The sequence below is a fragment of the Hydra vulgaris genome, chromosome 03 (assembly GCF_038396675.1).
Source record: "Hydra vulgaris chromosome 03, alternate assembly HydraT2T_AEP".
NCBI lineage: Eukaryota > Metazoa > Cnidaria > Hydrozoa > Anthoathecata > Hydridae > Hydra > Hydra vulgaris.
In genome coordinates, this window is record NC_088922.1 from 58,444,385 (window position 1) to 58,470,480 (window position 26,096).

At 25.7% G+C, this 26,096-nt stretch overlaps 2 protein-coding genes across 3 annotated transcripts in view; one reads left to right on the forward strand and one right to left on the reverse strand.

Annotated features, from left to right (window-relative positions):
* LOC101236159 (uncharacterized) overlaps window positions 1-26,096 on the reverse strand; it is a 44,887-nt gene that overhangs the window by 13,013 nt on the left and 5,778 nt on the right. For both annotated transcript variants that reach the window (XM_065793810.1, XM_065793811.1), the window contains exons 4-9: window positions 14,388-14,513; window positions 5,885-6,154; window positions 4,786-5,045; window positions 3,733-3,937; window positions 3,504-3,648; window positions 3,324-3,418 (exon numbers count right to left, since the gene is read on the reverse strand). In XM_065793810.1, coding sequence (XP_065649882.1) covers window positions 3,324-3,418; window positions 3,504-3,648; window positions 3,733-3,937; window positions 4,786-5,045; window positions 5,885-6,154; window positions 14,388-14,513 — 1,101 coding nt within the window. The remainder of the gene's footprint in view (window positions 1-3,323; window positions 3,419-3,503; window positions 3,649-3,732; window positions 3,938-4,785; window positions 5,046-5,884; window positions 6,155-14,387; window positions 14,514-26,096) is intronic.
* On the forward strand, window positions 10,960-12,964 carry LOC136077843 (uncharacterized). The gene is made up of 2 exons (XM_065791995.1): window positions 10,960-11,159; window positions 11,269-12,964. The coding sequence occupies exons 1-2, from the start codon at window positions 11,059-11,061 to the stop codon at window positions 12,962-12,964; spliced, it is 1,797 nt and encodes a 598-aa protein (XP_065648067.1). The 5' UTR covers window positions 10,960-11,058.

Below are 26,096 nucleotides of genomic sequence, written 5' to 3' on the forward strand. Positions count from 1 at the left end.
TAGAACTCTCTTCAATTCTCTCGAAATTATTTAATAAGTGCTGGACGGAATCTGGTTTTGCAGCCTGCTGGAAACTGGCATCAGTGGCATCTTCTAACATCCTATCTTTTTTTTTAATGTTAATTCACTGCCCCAAAGTTCTCGGCCACTACAGACAAAGAGGCTACTTAATTGTGGTTATAAGCCTCTCTCAACACTATAACTCCCAAACACGAACCTTAATGATCTAGGCCACTGCACAGTGAAACAATTTGAGCGCTGTGCTACCAGGGACATGGTGGGGATTGAACTCAGAATCTCTTGCTTATGAAGCGAGCACTCTACCACTCCTAAATTCATCATCTTGAGTCAAATAACTTACTGTCAGACAATCAATATGGTTTTCAATTGTCTGGCTTTAGGGCTGACTTGCTAACTTCTGTGACTGTAAAATTTTATTGTGCATTAAATGAAGGTGGCAAGGCTAGGGCTATTGCTCTTGACATATCTAAAGCTTTTGACAAAATTTGGTATGCTGGCCTTCTCAATAAGCTTGCTTCTTATGGTGTATCTGGAAGAGTTTTTAAGATTATCAAATCATTTCTTTTCAACTGCTTTAATGAAGTCATCCTCAAAGGCCAACACTCTTCTTCATTTCTAGTAAATTCTGGGGTACCTCAAGGTTCTATCCTTGGTCCTATTTTGTGTCTTATCTATATATATATATTTTTTTCAGATTATTCACCTCCCTAAGGCCCGAGGGGGGCCACTACAGTCGAGGAGGCTACTCATTTTTTTGTGTTTTTTATTTTTTTAGTTGTTATTTGTGGTGCAACCCTCTCTCAACTCTTTAACTCCGAAACACAAACCTTGCCGAGCAAGGCCGCTGCGCGGAGAAACTAAGTTGAGCGCGGTACTTCCAGGGACGTGGTGGGAGTCGAATATTAATAATATTCCTGACCTTACATCTAAAGTGGCTTTATTTGCTGATGACTCAACCTTATTCTCCTGTCTTGACAAAAAGTCTTCTCTTTTTGACCGCTTAGAACAGGCAGCCGATCTTGAATCTGATCTCCCCTCTGTAACAGATTTGGGCTTGCAGTGGCTTGTAAAACTCCAACAAAACTCAGTTATTTACTGCAAAACAACTATTGTAATACTATTGACAATTCTACATTTATGAATGGCAACCCTCTCATTGAGTCCTCTTTTTTACGCCTTCATGGATTATTAATCAGTACTGACCTCTCATGGAAACCAAATATACAATCAATTGCTAAATTAGCATCTGCTAAGGTTGCTTCTCTTTATTGTACTTGCCATTATCTTAATACTGATTCCATTCTCTACCTCTATGGCTGCAAAACAATTATTTATGGAATACTGTTGTAATATTTAGGCTGGTTCTTCTAATGATGCTCTTTCTCTTCTAGACAAGTTCCAAAAATGCATTGTCAACGTAGTTGGACCTGTTCTATTTGCTAAACTTTCTCTTTTAGCAAATACTATTATGGTTGCTGCTCAAAGGAGCTATTATCTCTATTATATCTTATATTATCTCTATTATATCTTATATTATCTCTATTATATCTTATATTATCTTTATTATATCTTATATTATCTCTATTATATCTTATATTATCTCTATTATATCTTATATTATCTCTATTTCTATCAAACAAAACTCATTCTCATTTGACTTACCATTCAGCTAAGTCTCATTCTTTTACTCTATATGCCCCTGCATGCTTTAATAACTTTTATTTGTCTAGTTTTTTTCCATGCACTGAAACCCTTTGGAAGTCTCTCCCATCTTTATATTTTCCTGACCCATACAACCTAAAACCTTTTAAGTCTTCTATCAACCATTTCCTTGCTCCTTAACTTTATTCTTTATTTTCTAGTAACTCCCAACTTAATAGTGGTTACTTGCAACCTTGTTGGGAGCAAGTCAGAATAAATAAAAAAAAATCTGCATTCAATTTTTTATATAAATAAAACGCCAAATAATTGAAAGAAAAGTTGGATGGTGAAGATTTATAAAAGCAGTGGAGACCCACTAGCATGTTTAAGAGCATGAGCATATGTAATAAAATGCTCAACCTTGTAGTAAAGACATAAAAAAAAATATTACAAGGAAAAGATGAGAGATGCAGCATATTTATCAATAATATTCAGTTTTTTTTTAGCTCAGAAAAGAAAAAAGTAGATGCAACTTTATTGAATGGCAGGTTTAAAATTTGAAAAGAAAAAAGATCTGTGGATGACATTCAACAACTTTAAAAAAGCTTTTGACAAAATGCCAAAAGGTAAAGTAGAGGGTTTTGAGGAATTTGGAATTTGAAGAATGCCTAATAACAGTTATCAAAGCTATGAATGAAAATGTCAACAAAAAAAAAGTAGAGTGTTTAAGTTAGTGCTCATCAGGTCATTATCCTTTTTATTATTATTTCGAAAACTCTCTATAAAGAAGTTAGTGTCAGTTTACCATAGGAGCTATTTTATGCAAATCATCTGTGCTCTATACAGCTATTTTATTGCAGAGACAGAAGAAGAATTTCTAGTAAGAGTTTAGTGTTGAAAAGATGGAATGAAAACAAAAGGGCTCAGGAGAAATATAAATAAACAAAAAACTTTGTGTACTAAATATTGAGCAAGCACAATATACTGTAAAAAAGTAAGCAAAAAAGGAGTTTAAATTTTTTTTGTTTGTTTGTACATTTCGGAAACAATAGTAGATGCAGTGGTATATAAGGTATGCTACATATTGACAACATTGAGAATCATTAAAAAAAGTGGTGGAAAGCAAAGGGGAAAGTAAAAAATTAAATTTACTTGCCCTACTATGCATGAAGTTTTTTGTGTACTTTACTTTTTTTAAAATCTGTAATTTTACTTTTATGTAATGTATGCACGGCAATTTTAAGTATTTTTGTTTTAAGTATTGTACTTCACTACATTTTAAATTATTTCTGAGTAAAAAAAAAAACAAAGGTAAAAAAAATGAAAAGAAAAAAATTGTGCACAGGAAACATTTTCATTTTCCGCTTAATGCAAGATATGACTCAAGTGGACATGAACAAAATTTATTAACTTTAAAAACCTTACTATTATCCGACAGTGGCACAATTTGGTTTTAATACTTGAAGATTCCTGACCCAATTTGATTCAATGTTTTATAGTTAGTCTGGCCTTTCAAAGATTGTCAATAGTGAGTGTATCTGATAAGATATGTCAAAGTGGTTCAGACATTTAGAGCATTAAGACGCTGTAAGTATACAGTTACAAACTAATCTTATTAAAAAACAAAACAAAAAAAATAAAAAATAACAAAAAACACTTACGATTATTATTGCCCTCAACAACAACTGTTTCTTTTGTTGTTAAATTTCTGTAGAAAGCAAAGTTATGACCATCCAAAGAATACTTAATTTTATACCTAACCCAAGAAAATTAAACTTTTATTATATATTAATTCATCTTTTATTATATATTAATAATTTATTTAATATTATCTTACACACCTTTTTATATAGCAGTAAAAATTAGGTCGAGCTGTATCTAACCACGTTCCACCTTGTGTAGCAATCTTGTTTATTAAAGCAATGTCAGGCAGTTGTATTTCAAGATATATTAGCTCAATAGAAGTGTCAATTGTCATCCAACTAGCTATGAAAACAAAACACATAAGATTAATAATTCAAAATAAGATTTGTAACTTTGAAAATGTCATTATTACAAAAACTTTAATACCCCTTCCATTCAAGCGTGAATAAGCCAAATAACTATCAGCTGAACTTGTTGAATGAATATTGCTATCAGGTATATGACGACTTTGCATTCCCAGTTCACTCCAAACAACAATGTCTTTAGGATTTAGCATCATATTTTTGAATGAAAAATACTTTTCTTTTTGAAGCAGCATTATCATATAGCTACCAGCCTGAAGATGAAAAACCTTTAAAAAAAACAAAAAATTAGTCAGTTAACATTTTGATGACTCATTTTCAATAAAATTTAGCATATTTTGGAAAATTTATATTAGATGTTAGAGAGAGTCAAAAGTATTATTAATTCATGGTAGATGTAATACTATAGCTTTTATAATAGTATTAATTATAATTTTAAACTATGTATTTAAAAACTCAAAAAAGCATGAAGGTTTGGTCAAAATTTTTATAGTAATTTTTTGATTAACATTTTAATTATACCTATAAAAGAACAGAGAGCTTACAAAATTGTGCTTTTACTTAGAAGATCAGATGATACTATAATGGATCAGAATGGCCTGCAGAGTTAAATAATTATGTTTAGTAAATTTAAAAGATAGTGTCCTACTTCACCACATTAATTTACTTTATAAAAAACTAAAAGTTAACCCTAATGAACCAGTGAAAATTTTTTGTTTTGTTATTCTGATAAAAGAAACCAATCATATACATGATGGCTGTGCAATTACCATTGTAAATCTGTTGATCCTAGCTGAAATTTTAAACACGCTCTGGTTTGCAGCAGTAAGTTTTGTGGTAAACTTATAATACTTACTACAAATCTTCTTAAGAATAGAATATATTTTTAAGCACACATTATTCAGCATAACTGCACTTTATCTATGCAAAACGTGTAAAAAAAATTTTAACTTATTGAATAAGCTTCAAGCTTATGTAAGTCTGCATTACTCTAATGTATCTAATATTTTTTTAAATCTCTTTACATTTTCTTTTTAAATTGCCTAAAAATGCTAGCACAAGTAAGTGATGAACTTATAGTTATTTATTTCTAATATATACATAAAGATCATTTTACCTTGTTAATAGGTAGCCACATGCCAGTCCTTTTATTAAAAGGAGTATCTGCAACTGTTACATCTTCATTGATTTTAACAATTACACTATTGGTGCTGTTACTCATTGCAAAAGTCTCAATCCATAAGTTATACAACCCAGCCTTTATAACTTGTACTTTATATATAGCAATCAAGTCATTGTACATGCCATTTGATGTAACATAGGGACCTAAATCTTTTTTAATGTCATTGAATGGTATAGATACTGACCATGCAGAACCTGAAAGAGGTTTCTATTAAATATGTAAAAAGTATTATTTACTACATCCAAACAAATAGTTTAAAAAACATATAAATAATGTTTTTAAAATAAATGTTTACACAACAATATCTTAACTAATAGAAAAAACATCTCTGAAAGCGTACATTTATGTCATTTAAATTTATGCTTTTTTTTCTTTCTGTTTTTGGACCAATTAAAATTTTTTTGTTTAAATAAAAAGTGTTTACTAAAAGTTTTAAACAAAAATGAAAAAAAAGTATTTAATATAAGTTTTAAATAAAAATAATAAAAAGTGTACAACTAAAAGTTTTAAACAAAAATAACTGGGATTATTTTACAGATCAAATGTTAAACAAATCAAATTAAACAAAATGTTTTTTTTTTAGCAAAGATATCAATCATAATTTTGTCCCATTATCAAAATAGAAGTTTAAAAAGATTAGCATCTTTAAAAACATATACTTAGTACATGTATAATTGTTTCCATATCAAATAAAGTTTTGAAAATGATAATAGGGAGCATAAAATAACTCTGCAATATTAAAGAGGTTTAAACTAAAATTTATAAATTCATTTTTTAAAAATAAATTATATAATTCATTTTTAAATTCATTAAATTAACTATGAATTCTGAAAAAGTAGGTCTTCATACAATTAATAAATTCAACCAATTAGTAGACTAGTTGTCTCAACTAAAAATTGATTCAAATCAATTTTTAAAAAATCAATTCAAAGCAAAACTAAATGAAAGTAATTAAGTTTATTCGCTTAAACAAGTTTTGCTTCCATTTTTCATACTTTTGTTTTAAATGTAAGATTTGAAAAAGTAAAATAACCTTTTAAAAATGGATTTAAAACATCAATAAAGCAAGATGGAAGTGTTTCTTCCTTCTCTTTGCATGCTTCTGCTGTCATCTTAAATTCATCTGGTTTTCTACATTTTAATACTATATCAGTAACAGATACTGGATCATTTATAGTGTTTTTTTGCTTTTCATGCACAAACCGAAATCTTTTAATATCATGACTAATATAACCAATGTTAAGATATCCTGTTAACCAAACATTTGGATTAAAGGATTCAGCATCATTCATTGACCAAACATCTACACAAAAATTAAAAACAATTATTTACTTTTTAATTTATATATATAAAAAAAAAAAAAAAGTTATCATGTAGAGGGTTGGAGACAAATTTCTACTGTTTAAAAACTGCTTAAAGCTTGTTTAAATCATAAATTACAAAGAATTGAACAAAATTTGAAAAAAGTTTATAATTATTTGAGGGCAGAAGTGCTGGGTAGAAACGAAACTGTATTTATACCTTGTATTAATATCTAAAAAAAACGAATAAGTTTTTTTAAATATTGCTAACATAATTTTATACGCATAGATTTGGTTTTTGTGCTTAAAAAAAACATTGGATTTGGTTATTGCTTATGGATAGTGTCCTACGGGTGTAACTTTTTCAGAAAAACTTTTTGAAATGCGTGTTTATTTTGTGTTATTTTAGTTAAAATTATTTTGAAATTTTATAAATTTAGAGACAGAAAACGCATTATAAGTCATCTCCCAGTCACAAAAGACAAATTTAATAGCTTTACATATTTTATTTTTATTACTAATTTTTTTAATTGCAGACTGAAAATTCATGCAGGCAAAAGTATAGACAAATTATTATTGCTTCATGACTAATAGTTTTTCAGTAACTCAGGTTTTTAAAATGTTTGCCATCTTGACTCAACTTTTCTTTCTATACATATGAGCAGTCATTATTAGTTATTTCTTGTGATGTTACATTTCGTAGCTCCACTCCACACCTGTGTCAGTTTATATGGGTGAAAAAAAAGTCCTGGCAAATTATAAATTAAAAAAAGTTAAATATATTAATATTTAATAGATTGGGTCACATTTAAAGTTTTAAATCAAAAAATATTTTTCTTGTTTGTGAACAAACAAAAGATTATTAATTTTTGTTACAGCTTTTGTTTAAAAGATTTTAAAGCGGCTTAAAATTAAATTTAATTACATTGCAGAACTTTACAATACACTAACATTGCAATTTAACTTTTAACAATATAAAAATCATTCAAATTCACATAAATATAATTATATATAAAATATAACTTATATAAAATCAGGGCGTTAGTTAGAAATAAATTTTATACCGCGTTTTTGCCGTATTGGGAGTTTTTATTGTTGTTGTTCTAGAAAATGTTGGGAATTTTTTAGAAAAGGTACTAAAAAAACTAAAAAAAAAACACTCTTATAAAAAAAGGGAATTGACTTTTGGGAATTTTAGGCCCATTGGGAATTCCGCGTTATACGCGGCACCATTGGACTAGCTAACACCCTGAAAATATAAGTTGCTTAATAAAGCTCAACACTTTAATTATAGTTATAAAACTACAACTATAAAACAGTTTATTTGTTTTATTTAATGTTGGTCTTTATTAATATGTAAATTTATAACTTATGGAATATTTAATTTGGTCAAACGGTATGAGATTAAGTCTGGGTATAGCACTATATATGTAAACTTATAACTTATGGAATTTTTAATTCGGTCAAATGGTATGAGATTAAGTCTGGGTATTGTATATATATATACAGGCCTTATTTTAAAGCGTTACACATAGAGCCATTTATGTACACCTTATGTAAGCGATTTTATGTAAGCAGTAAGCGATTTCAGTTAAGTAACTTTTTATCATTTTTTTAACTTTTAAATTATTCAATAAGCGGTAAGATAAAAGAAGTAATTAATTTACAAAAAAGTCACATTAACTTTTGAATGACGTTTATGTAAAAATATTTGTTAGAAAAGTTTGAATGACAATTATGTTTGATACAAGTGCTATTTACTAATGAAAAAAACTCAAATAAAATTAAAAGTTTATTTTTATTTAGTTTTTATTTTATTGTAATGATTGATTTTTTAAGCTCGAAGCAAAGACCATAAAAACATAATTAAATTTTGATAAAAAATATAACTTAATTTAAAACTAACTTAATAAAAATATATAATTTTATTCTGATAAAAAAAAAATAATTTAATTTTGATTTAAAAAATATATTTAAGTTTATTAAAATTAAAGTTTATGCTTGGGTTTAACTTAAATGTCGAATTTATTTAAAAGCATTACTAAATATTATTCAATATTGAAATTTTATTTGTTTTAAAAAAAATTAGCTCATTTTTATTGCAATTGTTTTTTCGGTTTTCTTTCCTAAACATTTTTTTTTTACTCAAAATTAAATATAAAATAAACAGCTGCATCAAAAATATGCACAAAACTAAGTTAAACTTTTTTTTTAATAACACAAGTAAAATCCCAGCGATTATTTTTTAATAAACTATATATTCACTGACATAATTTTAATAATAAAATAATAAACTTTTAATAAATAAATTTAATAAATAAATGTTATTTTTTTATTCGTTACTCTCTAATTTTTTAACAATAAAAAATCACTTGTAGTTGCAAAGCCACAATTAGACATTTAAGAAATATTCATTTCAAAAATTAAAAAATTTAACATACTTTAATTCATTAATGCAAATGTCGAGAAAAGAAAAAAATTTGCTAATATTAAACATTTTTTTAAATGCAATACTAAATTTAATTATTTAATATTAAAAAAAAAAATTAAAGAAAATAAACATTCCCTTCTAGTAGTAATAAAAAAGCCATTAAATAACATTCAACTCGTTTTGCTGTAATTAATATTATTGCAGTAATTTGAAAAAGTTAATTTCTTAAAAAAATAAAAAAAATAAAGAGAATTTTATGACGTCAAATATCATGTTAAGCTTATGTATTAAGCATTTTTTATTTAAAACAAGGTTTGTGTATATATATATATATATATATATATATATATATATATATATATATATATATATATATATATATATATACACATATATAATTGGTATTGGCACCAAAACGGCAGACCAATCCAAATAGTAAAAATAAAGAAAATAAGTAAATAATCAAAACAAAATATCAAAAGACCAAATAATCAAAAGAACATGGTTTTTGCAAAATAAAGCAGAAAAACTCAAAAAGTATTTATAGAAAAACACCACTCTGCATATATTACTCATTTTTGCGGCTCTGTCGATTTAACAAACACACCGTTTAATGAGCATGACATCAAGTATCAAATGTAATTATATAACCTAACTACCTGGATTGTATAAAATATATATATATATATATATATATATATATATATATATATATATATATATATATATATATATATATATATATATATATATATATATACATTAGACCATTTCAAAATTGTATATAAAAAAAAAAAATTTTGAACTTAATTTGGGCTTGATGTGGTTTGATGTGGTTTGTGGTCAGGAAAATTAGTTCAAAATTGCAAACTTAAATAATGAATTTTAGGGACAGCTCAATTAACTTTACATTTTAACAGGTCCCCTATTATTTAAAAAAAAAAAAGTTTTTCAAAAGTATGTCATGTTGGGTAGGGTGTCCCAAAAACACACTTTTTTTTAAAATTTCAATGTGCTCTCAACTGATCCCCATTCTATAGGTCCTAAATAGCTACCAAAATCTTTTTTTTAATTTTTTAATGACTAGAAGCGATAGATGTAAATTCTGAGTTTTACGGTTTTGTACACTTATGTGTATTTACTACAAAACAGCGCTATCTAGTATTTCAATATGTTTTAATATGATGTAATAATTAGTACACAAATAATTCCCATAGGATATTATTAAAGAATAGGATCATTCCCTATGAACATTGTTAGAGATTGATATTTTTCCCTCTGGACAATATTATTAGTTCGTATAATTCCCCATGGATTGGTTCACAAATAACTCCATTTAGAAATTTTTTTTGAAGGAAAAAATTTCTAAATGGAATTATTTGTGCACGAAGGAATTCTCGTGTAAACGGTTATAAAAGCCGTAACGGTAAACTTAGATAAAATATTATACGAGAGGGAATAACGACTTCATAGATTTTTGATGCAAGTGTAACATTTAGTAAAAATTTAGTTAAAAAACTGATTATTTCGAAACAGAACAGCTTAAAAAAGAAGATGATAGGACAGAATAAGATAAAACGGAAAAATACAGAAAGGTTGAGGTATATTTACCTATTGAAGTACCCACTGAGGGAGTTACCTCAGAGACAGCTTCCATCTAATGGTGATATTCTTAGATACTATCAATTTATCCTTCGCGAGTCACAAGTTAAATACAAACCCACTTCTACTAATGTTGGTTGCAAATTGAAATCGAAATCCAAGGATCTTGTTTTTGAAAATGGTGTTTGTACAGATCCTGATAGTTCTTGCTTGGTATCTAGGATTAAAAAAATTTGGGATAATGCTGGGTTTGGCAAGAAATTTGTGATTTGTGGGTACAATATAAAGACTAAAATCATTAAACTTAATTTAAAATACAAGAAATTGATTAAATTGTCTTCTCTAAACTGGAACAGCAGTCTTGATAAGCAATCAAAGTTAGAGAAAGATTTTCTCACAGAATCCTATCAGCTTTTTGACATCTCGACTAAGAATTTTAAAAAAGATATTCTTGCTGATAGATTGAGAACAGATGATGCCAAGCTGGAAGATATAAAGTAAGTTCATTAAATAACACTTTTTTTAGTAGTGAGATTTTTTTTCCAATTAAAAGTAACTTAAGTAATAGCATATTATTTCCTTTAAAATATTTATGTTTAACTCTTTACATGGTTTGGTCATCTTCCAAGAAAAACTAGAACAGTTATTAATTTATTTATAAATGGCTTAATAGATTTAAATATTTCTTAGTTTTTATGAAAACCAGAAGTTACATAGGAAAGGATATACGGAAACAAAAGTCGATGAAGACTACAGTAGAAGAGTATTGATGCAAACAGGAGAAAGAACAAGCTAGATAAGTTGAGAGAGAAAGAATTAGAGAGACAGAAAAACTTAAAAGATATCAATGATGTTTTGTTGTCACATGACTCCATGACAGAAGAGATTCAATTCAGCAGTGAGGAAGAAAAGTCAAACGAGGACTGTGAAATCAGCGAGGAAGATGATTTCCTGGGTAACGGTCGGAAACGCAGGTATAGTATTATTTTAATAACATAGTTGTAATTTTCACAAGCTAAAGCTGTTTTATTGAAAAGTATATAATTATAAATAGGTAGAAAAATATTATAAAATGATACCTAGGTACAATTCTGGAGATATGATAAATCTAGCAGTGAATGTTGAAAAGCTCATTGAATGTACTGCTGTTCCAGCAACAAGGTTCAATGTTGGTGTACGACCTCATCTGGCAATTTTAAGTGAAGTATTTAAAGCTGGAGGTATAGAAATTAATGATATACCGCTTTCAAGAAGCACACTTCATAGAAAAAAGTTCAAATATGTAGAACTTGAAGGAGACTCGGAGTGGATTTCAATATCTAATCATCTTAAAGGCCGACAGCTTATTCTTCATTTTGATACCAAACTGTTGGAACAAATTACCACTGGGCTTAACATTATCCAAAAAATTGAGCGACTTGCAGTCTCAGTGAGTTCCCCGGATGACGATACCATGGAAGACCATCTTTTAGGTGTTGTTCAATGTCCCTCTTCAAAGGGAGTTGACCAAGCAGAACAAGTGCACAATCTTTTAGAATATTACGGATGTACAGAGCAGATCATTGGTATATGCTGTGATACAACTGCAAGCAATACAGGCGGAGTAAATGGAGCAGTCCAAATTCTTACAGATATTTTGAAATTACCAATTTTGTGGATAATGTGTAGGAGACACATATATGAAGTACATGTATCTCACTATATGGCTGCCCTTACTGGTGAGAAAACTAAAGGTCCAAGAAGATCTCTTTATGTCAAGCTAAAGAACAAGTGGCCTGAAATCTGTGAGAAAGTGAATGAAGTGAAAAATTTATGTAAATTGGACTGGCAAAGAGATGATCTGAAGATTGGCTCTGTTCTTCGCACTGTTGCAGAGGAAGCTAAGACATTTTTGACTAATGCAACTACTGATATAGTGTTTTCAAGGAATGATTATGCTATAGTTTGTAAGCTTGCCTCCTTCTTCCTTGGAGTGGAAGTACAAGATTTTAAGTTCCATCAACCTGGCGCCTGCCATGAGGCAAGGTTTTTAGCAGATGTGATCTACATCCTGACTCTTTATATGACTAAAGATATCAGTAATATCTTGACAGAAAAAGAAGTGCTGCAGTTGAAGGATGCAAGTTTGTTCATTGCAATTTGCTATGTTCCATGGTTTTTAAAAAGTTTTTTAGGATTTCTGGCTCCCTACAATGATTTGAAAGCTATCCAGACAGCCTATGCATTGAGAAAAGTTAGTAAGAATATTGGAAATGCTTTGCTTCTCAGCATGGGACGCCATACGTGGTACTTAACTCCGCAACTCTGTATTTTGTCCTTTGGGGATAAAGAAGTTCCTTCTGAAACAAAGCTAAGAATGCTGTTAGCTCTGATTGAGTTTGAAGAGCCAAATGAATTTCAGCATTGTAAACCATCAAATGTACAAATTGGAGAGACCACAGAGCTACCTGAGTTGATTTCCGAGCAAAGCTACCTTCTCTTCAAACATTTTAAAATATCAAGAGCAAGTATAAAAGAATGGCTTAATAATTGTCTTAATACTATAGATGTTTTTAACCATCCTCAGTTGCTAGATTTTATTGCATGGATCAAAAACATATCTGTTGTAAATGATGGTGCAGAAAGAAACATTAAGCTCATTAAAGATTTTCTTTCAGCTACTAGAGATGAAGATCACCTTCAAAATGTACTCTTTGTAGTTAAAAAGTCTAGAAAAAACTTGACTAAGACTATGACTAAAAAGGAGCTTGGGAACTGTTCAAAAAGTTGTATTTTTTGAGAAATGTTTCACCGCAATAAAATCTTAAATTTGCTAATAAATATTAGTTTTCATGTATTTTTTTTTGTATTTTCATACTTATAAATATAATCTATCAAGTTAAATAGTAGAAAACAATTGGAAATGATTTATACGCATCTAATTGTTTTGTTTTAATTTTCTAAAATGTGTTTTCTATTAATGTTAAGCTAGCTTAACATTAAAACAGTAAAACTCAGATTTTACATCTAGCACTTCCTATCAAAATAAAACCGTCAAATTTTTTTTAGTACTTATTTAGGTCACATAGAATGGGAATCAGTAGAGAGCTTGTTTTTTTTTTTGGGACACCCAAATGTTGGGTTTTAAAAGTAGCAAAATTATATAAAAATTTAAAAAAAAAAAGATAATTTAATACTACAATTATTATTTTAGATTTAATTGCACAAAAACTATGGTTTTTTAACTAGAAATAAAAAAAGTACATTTTTACAAGTTTTTAATAAAACTAAAAATTTTTTAATTTATTTTTTATAAAACAATTATTATTTTTGAAATTTACATATTATTTTGCTTCTTTTGAGTACCAGGTTGACCTACTTTTAAGGAACTTTTTTTTTTAATTTTAGGACCCCATTGTAAAGTAAACTTAATTGAGCTGTTGCTAAATATTGGAATAATGCTTTGGAACCTTAATGATTTACTTTTTTTCATCAATTAACAACATTTAAACATCTAGCCACTTAATTATTAAAAAATATTTTTTTGAACTGGTCTTATATACATATATATATATATATATATATATATATATATATATATATATATATATATATATATATATATATATATATATATATATATATACATATATATATATACATATATATATATATACATATATATATATATATACATATATATATATACATATATATATATATATATATATATATAAATATATATATATATATATATATATATATATATATATATATATATATATATATATATATATATATATACACATAACTTATAATTTAATTAATTCTAAATTATTATGTTATATTTTATTAAACTGAAAATAAAATTTTCACACAATTTTGTAACATTTAAAGAACTGAATATCTTTTAAATTACTTTAATGAATGTTTAATAATCGATTCAATATGTAATTTATAATTATCAGACTCTCCAAAACATCATTAGTAAATATAATATGACTCTAAGAAAAAAGTTTAACCTATTTAGTGTTTTATCAAAGTTTAACCTAGTGTAAATGTTTAACCTAATTCTATTTGAGTCTTAAACTTTTAATGATGTCAAAATATAATTCATACTCTTTTATTCAACTTCATTCATACTTAAACTAATGTAGTAAGCAGAAACAATAGAGTATAGCATAATAACTTAAAACATTTTAATTTAAAAGAAGAGAAATTACCTGTTTTCCACACATCAAAAGTATTTAAAATATCAATTTGAATACTGCCAAAATATTTTCCAGTTGAATACTTAAACAATAAGATACACCCTGTAGCATCTTTTAATTCAGGACTTGTTAATACACCTAACAAATTAAGTTTATATAAATATATATATATATATATATATATATATATATATATATATATATATATTATATATATATATATATATATATATATATATTAGGGTGGAGTGAATTTTAGTTTTTTTTACAATTCGTTTAGCCTGGGTGTGCAAAAGTTGTCTATTCATTTCAGAAATACTCTGGAAAAATATCAATGCTCTAGGAAATTATCTTGAGGTGCCTCAAGACCTTTAAAATTTTAATGGGTCCCTAATATTATGTAAAAAAAAGTTTTTCAAAAGTATGTCATGTTGGGTCTCAAAAGAAGCAAAATTTTATAAAAATTTCAAAAATAACAATTATTTAAAAAAAAAATTGTTATTTTATAGTTTATTGCAGAAAAAATGACCTTTTAAACTAAAAATGAAAAAAGTTTATTTTTTTTAATTATAATTTCAAAAAAATCTTAAGTAATAATTTTTTTATAAAATAATTGTTATTTTTGAAATTTTTTTTTAATTTTGCTTCTTTTGAGACCCAACATAACATACTTTTGAAAAATTTTTTTTTACATAATAATAGGGACCCATTAAAATTTTAAAGGTCTTGAGGCACCTCAAGATAATTTCCTAGAGCATTGATATTTTTCCAGAGTATTTCTGAAATGAATAGACAACATTTGCACACCCAGGCATATTTGAGTAGGGGGGTACTGATTTGAGAATAGACCATGTTAGCATAGGGGTTTCATTAAAATTGTTTTTTATGTATATATATATTTAAACATGTATATATATGCATATATATATATGTTTATATATATGTTTATATATATACATATATATATGTATATATATATATACATGCATATATATATACGTTATATATATATATATATATATATATATATATATATATATATATATATATATATATATATATATATATATAAATTCTTTTGGTATATATATATGTATGTATATATATATATAATTACATACATATATATATACATATATATATATACACACACATATATACATATTTATATATATACATACATATATATATATATATACACACACACACACACATACACACACACACACATATATATATATATCAGGGTGTTAGCCAGGAAAAGATGTTATACAGTGTTTTCATCCAATATTTAAAAAAATGTTTAAGGCAAGCCTTAAATATTTTTTTAAATATTGGATGACCTCTTTTTTTTTTGCTTTTTTATTCGCTAGCCGACAACACTTAAAATTCCCAATATTGCAAAAACACTGTATAACTTTTTTTCCTGGGTAACACCCTGATATATGATCTATATATATATATATATATATATATATATATATATATATATATATATATATATATATATATATATATATATATATATATATATATATATATATATATATATATATATATATATATGAGTTCGGCATCAGGTCGGCAATAACTATTTAATACAAAGGTGTGACCATAAAATATAGAAAGGAGGTCGGCAATTTTTTGCCGACCTCAAACAGTTTCAGGTCGGCAGTTAGGTCGGCATTGCCGAATGCCGACCTTAATTCCGAGGGTTGTATATATATATATATATACAGGCCTTGTTACGAGATTTCGCTGCGTAGCGAAAACGCGTAACGATTTTCTAAGTAACTCAACTCAGCAAATATATTTTGCATCGCTAGAAGTTATATTGCGTCACTAGCATCTTTTCAAGTACCGCATTGTAATTAAAGTTATTTTATTAACGCGTTAAAAATCATACAAACAGTTTGTTTTTTTCTCGCTATAACAAAAGTTACAAATAAAATCTAAGTTCTTATTTAAAAAATCATTTTTATTATTTTTTTCAAATATGAACTAAATTTTATTTTGAAAAAAAATATTTTTTTCATGAAACGTAAAATTATGTTTGTTTATTTTCTTATGATTTTACAGTTGGTTTTTGGTTATTTTATTAATTGTTAATAAATTTTGCCTTATTTAATTTGTGAACTCTTTTTAATAACGTTTTTAAACAATAAAGAGTTTTTTTTTTGTTATTTATCAGTTACCGATAACATATTCGTGATCATAATTTATTTTAATAAATTAAACAAACATCTTTAAAACTTTACGTTATTGAATTAACCATAAACAAAATATCTTATTAATAAAATATTTACATCAAAATAAATCGTGCATTTTTTAAACTATTATGACTAAAAATAATTTTTATATTTAAAAAGAATTTATATATTTAATTCCTTAAGATAAAACTTAAAACACTTTATTTTTTTTAACTAATATTTAACAACAACAAAAAAAATTATGAAACAAACTGTTTCTTTAACAAAAAATCTATTATTTTACAATTGCGGTTAAACGCTTTTACTAACAGACTTTATTTCTTCTGAATAAACGTTACGTTACGTCACCTTAACGACAATCAAAAGATAATTTAAATATTCTAAAAGATATAAGTTTTTGCGTAGCGCAAAACTGCTGAACGCGTAGGCAAATCGCCTTTTCGCAAGCAAAATGCGAGCTGCGTAACGCTTCTTAACAAGGCCTGTATATATATATATATATATACATATATGTATATACATATATATATATATATATACATAAATATATATACATATATATATATACATATATATCATATATACATATATAAACTGTAGACACATTCCATATATATATATATATATATATATATATATATATATATATATATATATATATATATATATATATATATATATATATATATATATATATATATATATATGTATATATATATGTATGTATGTGTGTGTATATATATATATATATAAATTATGTTAGTGTATTCTACAAACAGAGTGCTCAATGTTCTAAAAGAACAAAGCAGTAATAAATTACTAATTTATATATATATATATATATTTATATATATATATATATATATATATATATATATATATATATATATATATATATAAATATATATACATATATATATATATATATATATATATAAATATATATATATATATGGAATGCGTCTACGGTTTTCCTAACTCAATTTGTACAATCAACATTGTAATCTATACGTTCAAATTTTACATTCAATATTCAGATTTAAACATTCCACATTGAGTACAAAAATATGGCTCATTTTAGACATAAATATCTTTGAAATAATTTTTTTTTGGTGTGTCATATTCATAGTAGGAATAAAAGATGTTTTTATACTTTATGTATGTTAAATTTAATTATTCAAATTGTTTCATTCTGAGCAATCTTCTTAAGCTTTTTCATATTTACTTCAGGTCTCTTTTTTGTGCAATATAGTAAAGAGAAAACAAGGATGAAAGACGATTGTTTGCAATTAAACTTTGAATGAATGAACTTGATACTTTGATCAATTTGAATTGCATATATTGCTTTTAAATATGTTTTTAAATAGTTTAAACAATTATTTATATTGTCTTCTTTTATATTTATTTTCATTTTTATTTTATAAATAGAAAGAAAAAAAAATGCTAATAGTATTAAATTTTTATGAAAAAACATTTTTGACGGTTTCCACAGTCCTCTTGTAACTTTTTAAATAGCTGAAACTTATTAATTAATGGCTGCCAATAAAAACTATATTTTCTATACATTTTATTTTTTCATAATATGAAAAACTTTATTTATAAAATTTTCCATATTATGGAAAGTTTTTAAATTTTTAAAGACATAAAGACTATTTTTAAAACTATCAGCCCCAGCAAAATTAGAAAATTTAGCAGGGGTTGATAGCAGGGGTTAGGAAAAAATATATAATACTTTATTTATTATAAATTTATGCTTTTACTATTTATTAAATACTGGCATATATATTAGGCCATGTTTTAAAGTGTTAAGTTGCCTGCATTTTGATGATTTTATTGTTGATTTTTTTGTATCATTTAGTACTTTATTCTATGAACATAAAAAATATAATTTTATCTCTTTAATGAATCTCAATTTTCTACTTTTAGGACTTTCTTGGACTAGCAAATTATCAATTTTGGTATTTCTCAAGGAGTGTGAGGGTTAAAACATAGTTTTAATAGTTACTTGTAAAAAAGCATAAGCATGAATTAAATTTTATATCAGTGTAGCATTAGTGATGTGGCTTTATTTCAGAAGTTCATATTTATGGAGTTTATCAACTTTCAAGATTGCTTTCTTGTCTATAAAAAGACTTGCTTTTACAGAAACTACTTTTTTATTTAAGCAATTATTTATATTGCACTATTTTTAAGTGTGTGAGAAGTTTACAAATGAAGAGGCCATGCAATAAAAAAGAATTGTAAAAAGCATGAGTTTATTTTAAATGATTCAATGAACATATTTATTTAGATTCAAATAAAAATAAACAATTCAATCAAAAGTTCTGATTATTTGATGGAGTAATGCTTTATTTATTGGCACTAGCATATTAGTTAATGTCACTTCATAATTGGTATATTTTAATAATACTTGTGTGCTTGAATATCTTTGCAAAATTTAAATTTTGTTATCAAAAAAAATTCAACTGTTTATTTTTTTTTTCCCGCTAATTGCAATTTTTTTCACTTTTTTTTGTATGTGTATATAAAGATTCCTTTGTGTTCCTTTTACAAGTACGAATATAAAAAAAAAAGTAAATTTAAAAAGATTAAAAACCATTTTAAACAAATCTTTTCAGAGTTGAAATTTAAGCTTCCTTAAAAATTAGGGATTAAAACTTATTCATAAACATTTTTGTAAATATGTACTAATTTTATTTGGTTGCAACTTTTAAAAAGAAATTTATATACTTATTAACTAAATATATTTTTAATATTTTTATTTTAAAAATATCCTTTTAACAGTCAATGTTTAGAGAGCTGGTTAATATTTTTCTGACCTTGTCAAATTCTTAAGCATTTACTCTCAGGTGCCTAATACAAAGAAGGGATAACTAGTTAACTATTGGAAAATATATCCACCCTGAGCGTATTAAAATTCAATAAATTCATTCGTTTATAAAATTTTACTTATTGCCAAGGAAAACTATCTACTGATATAAATAAAAACTTGGAATAATCGTGCTTTAAAATGTCAAATTTAATCTAAATGATCAAAATGAAAACTTTCATTGTAATCAGTTCTTAAAATTTCACAAAAACTAAACAAGAATTAAAAAAGTTATTGAGAGTTTGTATTCAAAACTGAATAATTTGTATTGTTGTTATACATTTTTAAATTGTTTGTCCACATTTCGATCCCAGAATCCTTAGTTTTAATTTATTCAATATATGCATAACGAAAGCCAAACGGTACCCTATTTTACATACGTCTTGAGCAATTTCCATTAAGCGACTTTTTATCATTTTTTAACTTTTAAATTATTCTACAAGTGATGAGATAAAAGTAACTAGTTTTATAAAAAACCGCTTTAACTTTTGAATGACAATTATGTAACAAAGTTTGTTACAAAAGTTTGAATAACAACTATATTAGATATAAGCACTAATTACTAATGTAAAAAACTCAAATAAAATAAAAAACCACTAAAACTTAATCCTATTAAGCTAATTATTTTATCGAAATATTTAGTAACAGAAAACAAAATTGTTTATAATTAATAACAAACTTTTCTTTGTATATGAAGTTATTAAATGAAACTAAGTAAAAAAAACTTTGAATAAATTTCTATTTAATTATAAAAAATAAATTTATAATAAATAAAAAGTTAAATTTTATTTTATAAATTTTTTTGTTTTGTATTATGATATTTTATTTTTATTTTGTTTTTATTTTATTGTAAAGATTGATTGAAAACTTTTTTGTAAAATGTAAACGCCGAAGGCATTTGAGTTGATCAAAGACTTTTTTTTTTGGAATATTTAAATTATCTTTTAACATTGTCTATGTGAAGTTTATTAAGAAAAATTTAGGTTGTAAAAAAACCATTTAACCGCAACTGAAAATTGTTTCAAAAAGCAAATTGTTTTAATTAAATCAATTTTAAAAGATTTTAAATTAAATATGATTTTAAAAATTCAAATTTAGTTTTGAAGGAATGTAAAATAATTTGAAGGAATAGTAAAATGTTGAATATAAAATTTACATTTAAATAAATGTAAAATAGTTTTGCAATTTTTATTAAAGAAGTTTTTTTTAATCAACTGCTAACTAATTCATTACATAAAATATAAGTCTCTACATCGTATTAAAATATAAGTCTCTCCATCATAGATTATTTTAGATTATTATAAGCGAAAGGTCATAAAAACTTTTTTTTTCTTAAAAAAAGGGAGAAATGCTTTTGTTTAAGAGAATTCTTTTCATTATTTTTTGTTTCTTATTAATTCAATATCGTGTAAAGTTCTTTTGACATAATACGTTTATGAACAAAAATTACATTCATAAATATCTTATTGGTAACTGATAAAATCTATCTATAATTTTGTTTATAATCTTTATTAAAAATATTACATTAATTACGTAAAAATTAAAATAAATAAATAAATTGTCATAAAAAAAACAAAAGATTATGCTAAGTATAAGATTGTTTTAAGAAATAAATTATAAGGAAATATTATCTTTTTCAAATACCGAATTTAGATTCTATTAATAATTTTTATTAATTTAGTTTAAATAATTTTTAACGCAGCTTAAAATCAAATTTAATTACAACGCAGTACTTCAAAATATTTTCAAAATACCATTAGTTTTTAAGCTTCTGTAATAAATAAATCTTAATAATTACAACACATTAAAAGCAAAGGGTTTTAAAGTATTTGTAAATTATTTTTCTACATTTGTCAACATTTTGTTGTTATAAAAAAGAGCGCATATTTAAAGAAAAAAATCAAAATTTGAGTGAAAAACCTAATGGCATATATATCGGCATGTGCTTTCTAAAAGTAGAAAAGTGAATGTTATCAATAGTTTACAATATTACTTTTATTTATGCAAATTACTTCTAGTACACACTTAGCCCTATAATGAAAAAATGACTAGAATATGTGAGAAATCCACTTAATGCAAAAAATTTTTCAAAAAAAGTGACAAGCAACTTAAAAAGATGGTGGGCAACCAAAATTAACAAACCGGTTACTTTTACTCAACCATCTGGCAACTGACCAAAAGTCCGAGTGTACACCCCTATGTGTGTGCGTATATATATATATATATTTATATATATATTAAAGTGTTAGAGGTCTTTAATATATATATATACATATATATATATATATATATATATATATATATATATATATATATATATATATATATATATATATATATATATATATATATACATTTATATATATATATATATATATATATATATATATATAGTTCTATAGTTTGTTGGCTTTGGGAAGAGCGGAAGGAAAAAAATGATTCTTACGCCAACACATACGTCACTTTTAATTACTTTTGACTTTCGTCCAACATTTCCGTGTTGGACGAAAGTAAAAACCATTAATTTAATTACAAATTAATCGTTTTTTAAAAAAACCACAAAAACGCAAATTTAATTGACCAGAATGTTTTTAAAAACATTCTGAATGTTTTTATAATATTTTGAATGTTTTTAACAATATAAACAATGTTTTTATTTTTATTTTTTTTAATAAAATGTTTTTATTTTTATTTTTTTTAATAAAATGTTTTTATTTTTATTTTTTTTACTGTAAATCATGCGCGGAGTGTTGCTACATCGACTATCTTATAGCCTGACTCGCAAGGGAGTGCTGCTACATCGACTGACAAATAGCCTGACTCGCAAGGGAGTGCTGCTACATCGACTGACAAATAGCCTGACTCGCAAGGGAGTGCTGCTACATCGACTGACAAATAGCCTGACCCGCAAGGGAGTGCTGCTACATCGACTGAGGGTTTGGTTGGGGCAGGCAGTCTATCATTATTAAAAAAAAAAAATTCCGGTCTTGCATTTTAATTTTTACTTTTTGTCAACAAAATATCGAAAAAACTTTCGGACAACATCTAAGGGTTCTATATATATATATATATATATATATATATATATATTAAAGTGTTAGAGGTTGACAAAAAATTGCTGACCTTGTTTCCATGTTTTATGGTAACCGTTTGATTCAAATTTCTTTTGCCAACCTTATACCAACCTTTAACAGTTTGACGATCTCATTTTTCCTAATTCCGAGGGTTGATATATATGTTATTAAATACATATATATATATTTAAATATATATATATATATATATATATATATATATATATATATATATATATATATATATATATATACATATACATAATTGCAAGCGAACACTATTAAATTATGAGTTATTAGAAAACAAAGATTGTTGAATGACAAGCAAAGCGAGAATAAGTTTTGGTTGATCAAACTAAAGATGGTAGCTCTTTCGTAAGACTATAAAGGAAATGTTGTCTGAACCAAAAATCATAGAAAAAAAAAATTGAGAATTGACTTAAAAATCATAAGCCAGAATAGTTTGTATGTCTAACAAAACAGTCAGTAAGGGGTAGTGTATAAAAAACATATGCCAAAAATTTAGAATTTTTACCCCTCCCTCAGTTGTATGTGCACTTTTGAAAACCTCCCCCCTCCCTTTTTTTATACCCTTTTTTGAAAACCTCCCCCTCCCTAAGATACTTTATACCCTTGGTTTCGGCATCGGACCTCTATTTTAAAGATGCATGTAAAAAATATTTATTTTAATAAAATTAATTTACTAACGTAATTGCATGTGTGTATGGCTGAGAGGTTAATGCAAGCAATTTTATGTCAGAGACTCTAGATCGAATCTCAGACAAGTCATAATTTACTTCTTATTTTTGAAAGTCATAATTTACTTTTTATTTTTAAAAATTTTTTTTAATGATAAATCAAATAAAAAATAAACTTTACTTTGGGTAGACATTTTTTTCAGGCACCTCTCTTTAGAAAGTCCATAAAAAATGAGTCGCAATCATACACAAGATGAGTAATATTGAAAACAGAGCCTGAAACCCAGAGCCAGGGCTACCTCACACACCCCAATTGGAGGAAGGAGGGGGAAGGTTTAGCAAATTTAGGAGCCCTTTTGCAAATTTAAGAAGCTTTTTTTTGCGACACCTTGTGGAAATTTTTTTGATTTTTGGACCCTAATAACAGGTTTTTTTGGGGGGCCTCCAATACATTAGCCACAGCACTGCTAAAACCTGTTTTTTGCAAACTCAAAAAAGAGGTTGCCTAAAATACAAGTCCCCTTTACTCAAAACCAGTGTATAAGAGGTGACATGTGTGTGCATATAGGGACACTATACCCTCAACTCCCCTATACCATACATACTTTTATGTTGGCAAACTAGGACCTTTAGTCAGGAAATTAACTTTTCTATTGGTTAGCTGGCAAATTATGGACAATGATGATATGGTATGGTTTTTTTTTTAAACTTAAATAACTTTTTAAAGTTATTTAAAAACAATTATTATTAACAAATACTTGTTAACTGTGATAAATTAGAAAAAAAAACATTACAAAGGATTTTTTTTTAAATTTGTGTGTATGTACTTTAAAATTGAACCCCTCCATATGCTTTCATATGCTATTTGAAGACCCCTCCCCCTCCTCCCCCCTTAGAGCACACGTATTTTATTGACGACCCCTAACTTCTAAAGTAAATATGATAAATATATTATCATACGCAAAAAGATTTTTAAAAAATTACTCCTTTACTAGGGTTTCAAAAGTTATTCTACAATTAGCAGGTTTCCTAGATTTCTGTTCTAGACATAAGTGTTGTCAAAAAATGTGAAAATGCTTGCCTGAATACCAGTGGAACAAACAGACAGGTATCCGGGTACCTGTTGAAAAAAAAAAAATACTTTTTAAAAAAAATGTTTTTATAACAAGTCAATAAAAACTTTTAATTTAATGATTCCAATTATTTAGAAATGTTATTTTTTCTAAACTTTATTTTACTTTAGGTGGCTTAAGGGACTTAGTGATAAAACAAATTATGTCTTTTTCTTGCCCTTGCTATTTGTATTTGTTATGTTTTACGGCTTAAATAAATTTATACAGTAAAAAAAAAGGTTACACAAGTCCCAATTACAGTTTAGAAATACGAGCGCCTCCACTGTTTTGGGTGAATTAACCACATGACCAATAGACAAGAAAGAGTATTCTAATGGTACTAAAGTTGCATGTATGCATATCTTCTTGCTTTCTTAACAATATATTAAATGTTTTCAGAAATTCTGAAAATATAGAAATATATATAGATAAAGAAACCGTAACTATTAAAAATTTTAGCAACAAAATTTTCTTTCACATATCAAATTAAAACTGTTAAATTGCTATATTACAATTAATAGTTTTAAAGTATAAAAATGAATAAAACAAGTTTTAAACTTATAAAATGTTTGTTACTCGGGTAGTAACAACGAGTGGTACCCGTCAGCAGCCTTAATAAACATACATATTTTATTAGTATTTTATTTCATCTTTATTAATGTAGTTTATTTATTTGCAAAAAGATAATTAGCAGGATTAAGCTATTTTAAAAAATTTTTTAGTATCATGTTAACAACTTAAGCGTATTACATAAAAAATCATTTTTTTACTATGACTACAATTACTATGACTACAAAAACATAAGTGTCTAAATTGGTTTAAAGAAATTATTGAAATTTGCATTGTACATTGTGGTATTTTTTAATCATTAAGAATATTCTTAACTTCATCATTAAGGATATTCTTACAAGTAATAAAAAAACATTCAACAATGACGTTTAAACTTCACTCATGAAATAATTTTTTTTTCAATAACACCAAAAAAGACATTCAGTTGTAAAGATTGCATTAACTCTTCCATAATTTTCTTTTTAGTTTTTTTAAAACTTAAAAAAAAAATTAAATGAAAAATGTAGTATAAAATATGTTTGGGATTTGAAAAATGAATAAATTTACAATTTTAAAATAAACTGATCAATAATACCTGTTCAATGATTTTTAAATAAACTAATCAATAAAAATAAAAAATAAATAAAAATGTTTTCCCTAACTGCCTACAAAATTATTAAACTTAATATAGTGGTTGGACCAGGTGATATTAATGGAAATATTGTAATTGGTTTTTATGACATTTAAAAATATTCTTTTTAAAATTTTTAGTTACTCAATTAAACAAGCAATATTTCCAGATGCTCTCAAAATAGCTAGAGTTACTCCAATCTTTAAAGGAGGTGAACTAACTAAACTCAATAACTATTTTGGAAAGAATTTTGTGTAATAGAATATATAACTATCTAACTATAAATAAAATATTATACAACAACCAATATGGATTCAAAAAAATAATTCTGCTGAACATACTTACTAGATAACAATACTTCAACTTACTAGAAGTATTGCAAGTTTATTTGAAAAATCACAATATACTCTAGACATCTTCATAGATTTTTCAAAAGCCTTTTATACTATTGATCACGAAATTCTTTTTAAAAAACTACAACAGAAGCATATTGCACATCTTATAAATTTTAAAGACTGTTTTACTCATGCCAGGCCTCTTTTAGTTAAAATCAATATACTTAATGTATATCAACTCAA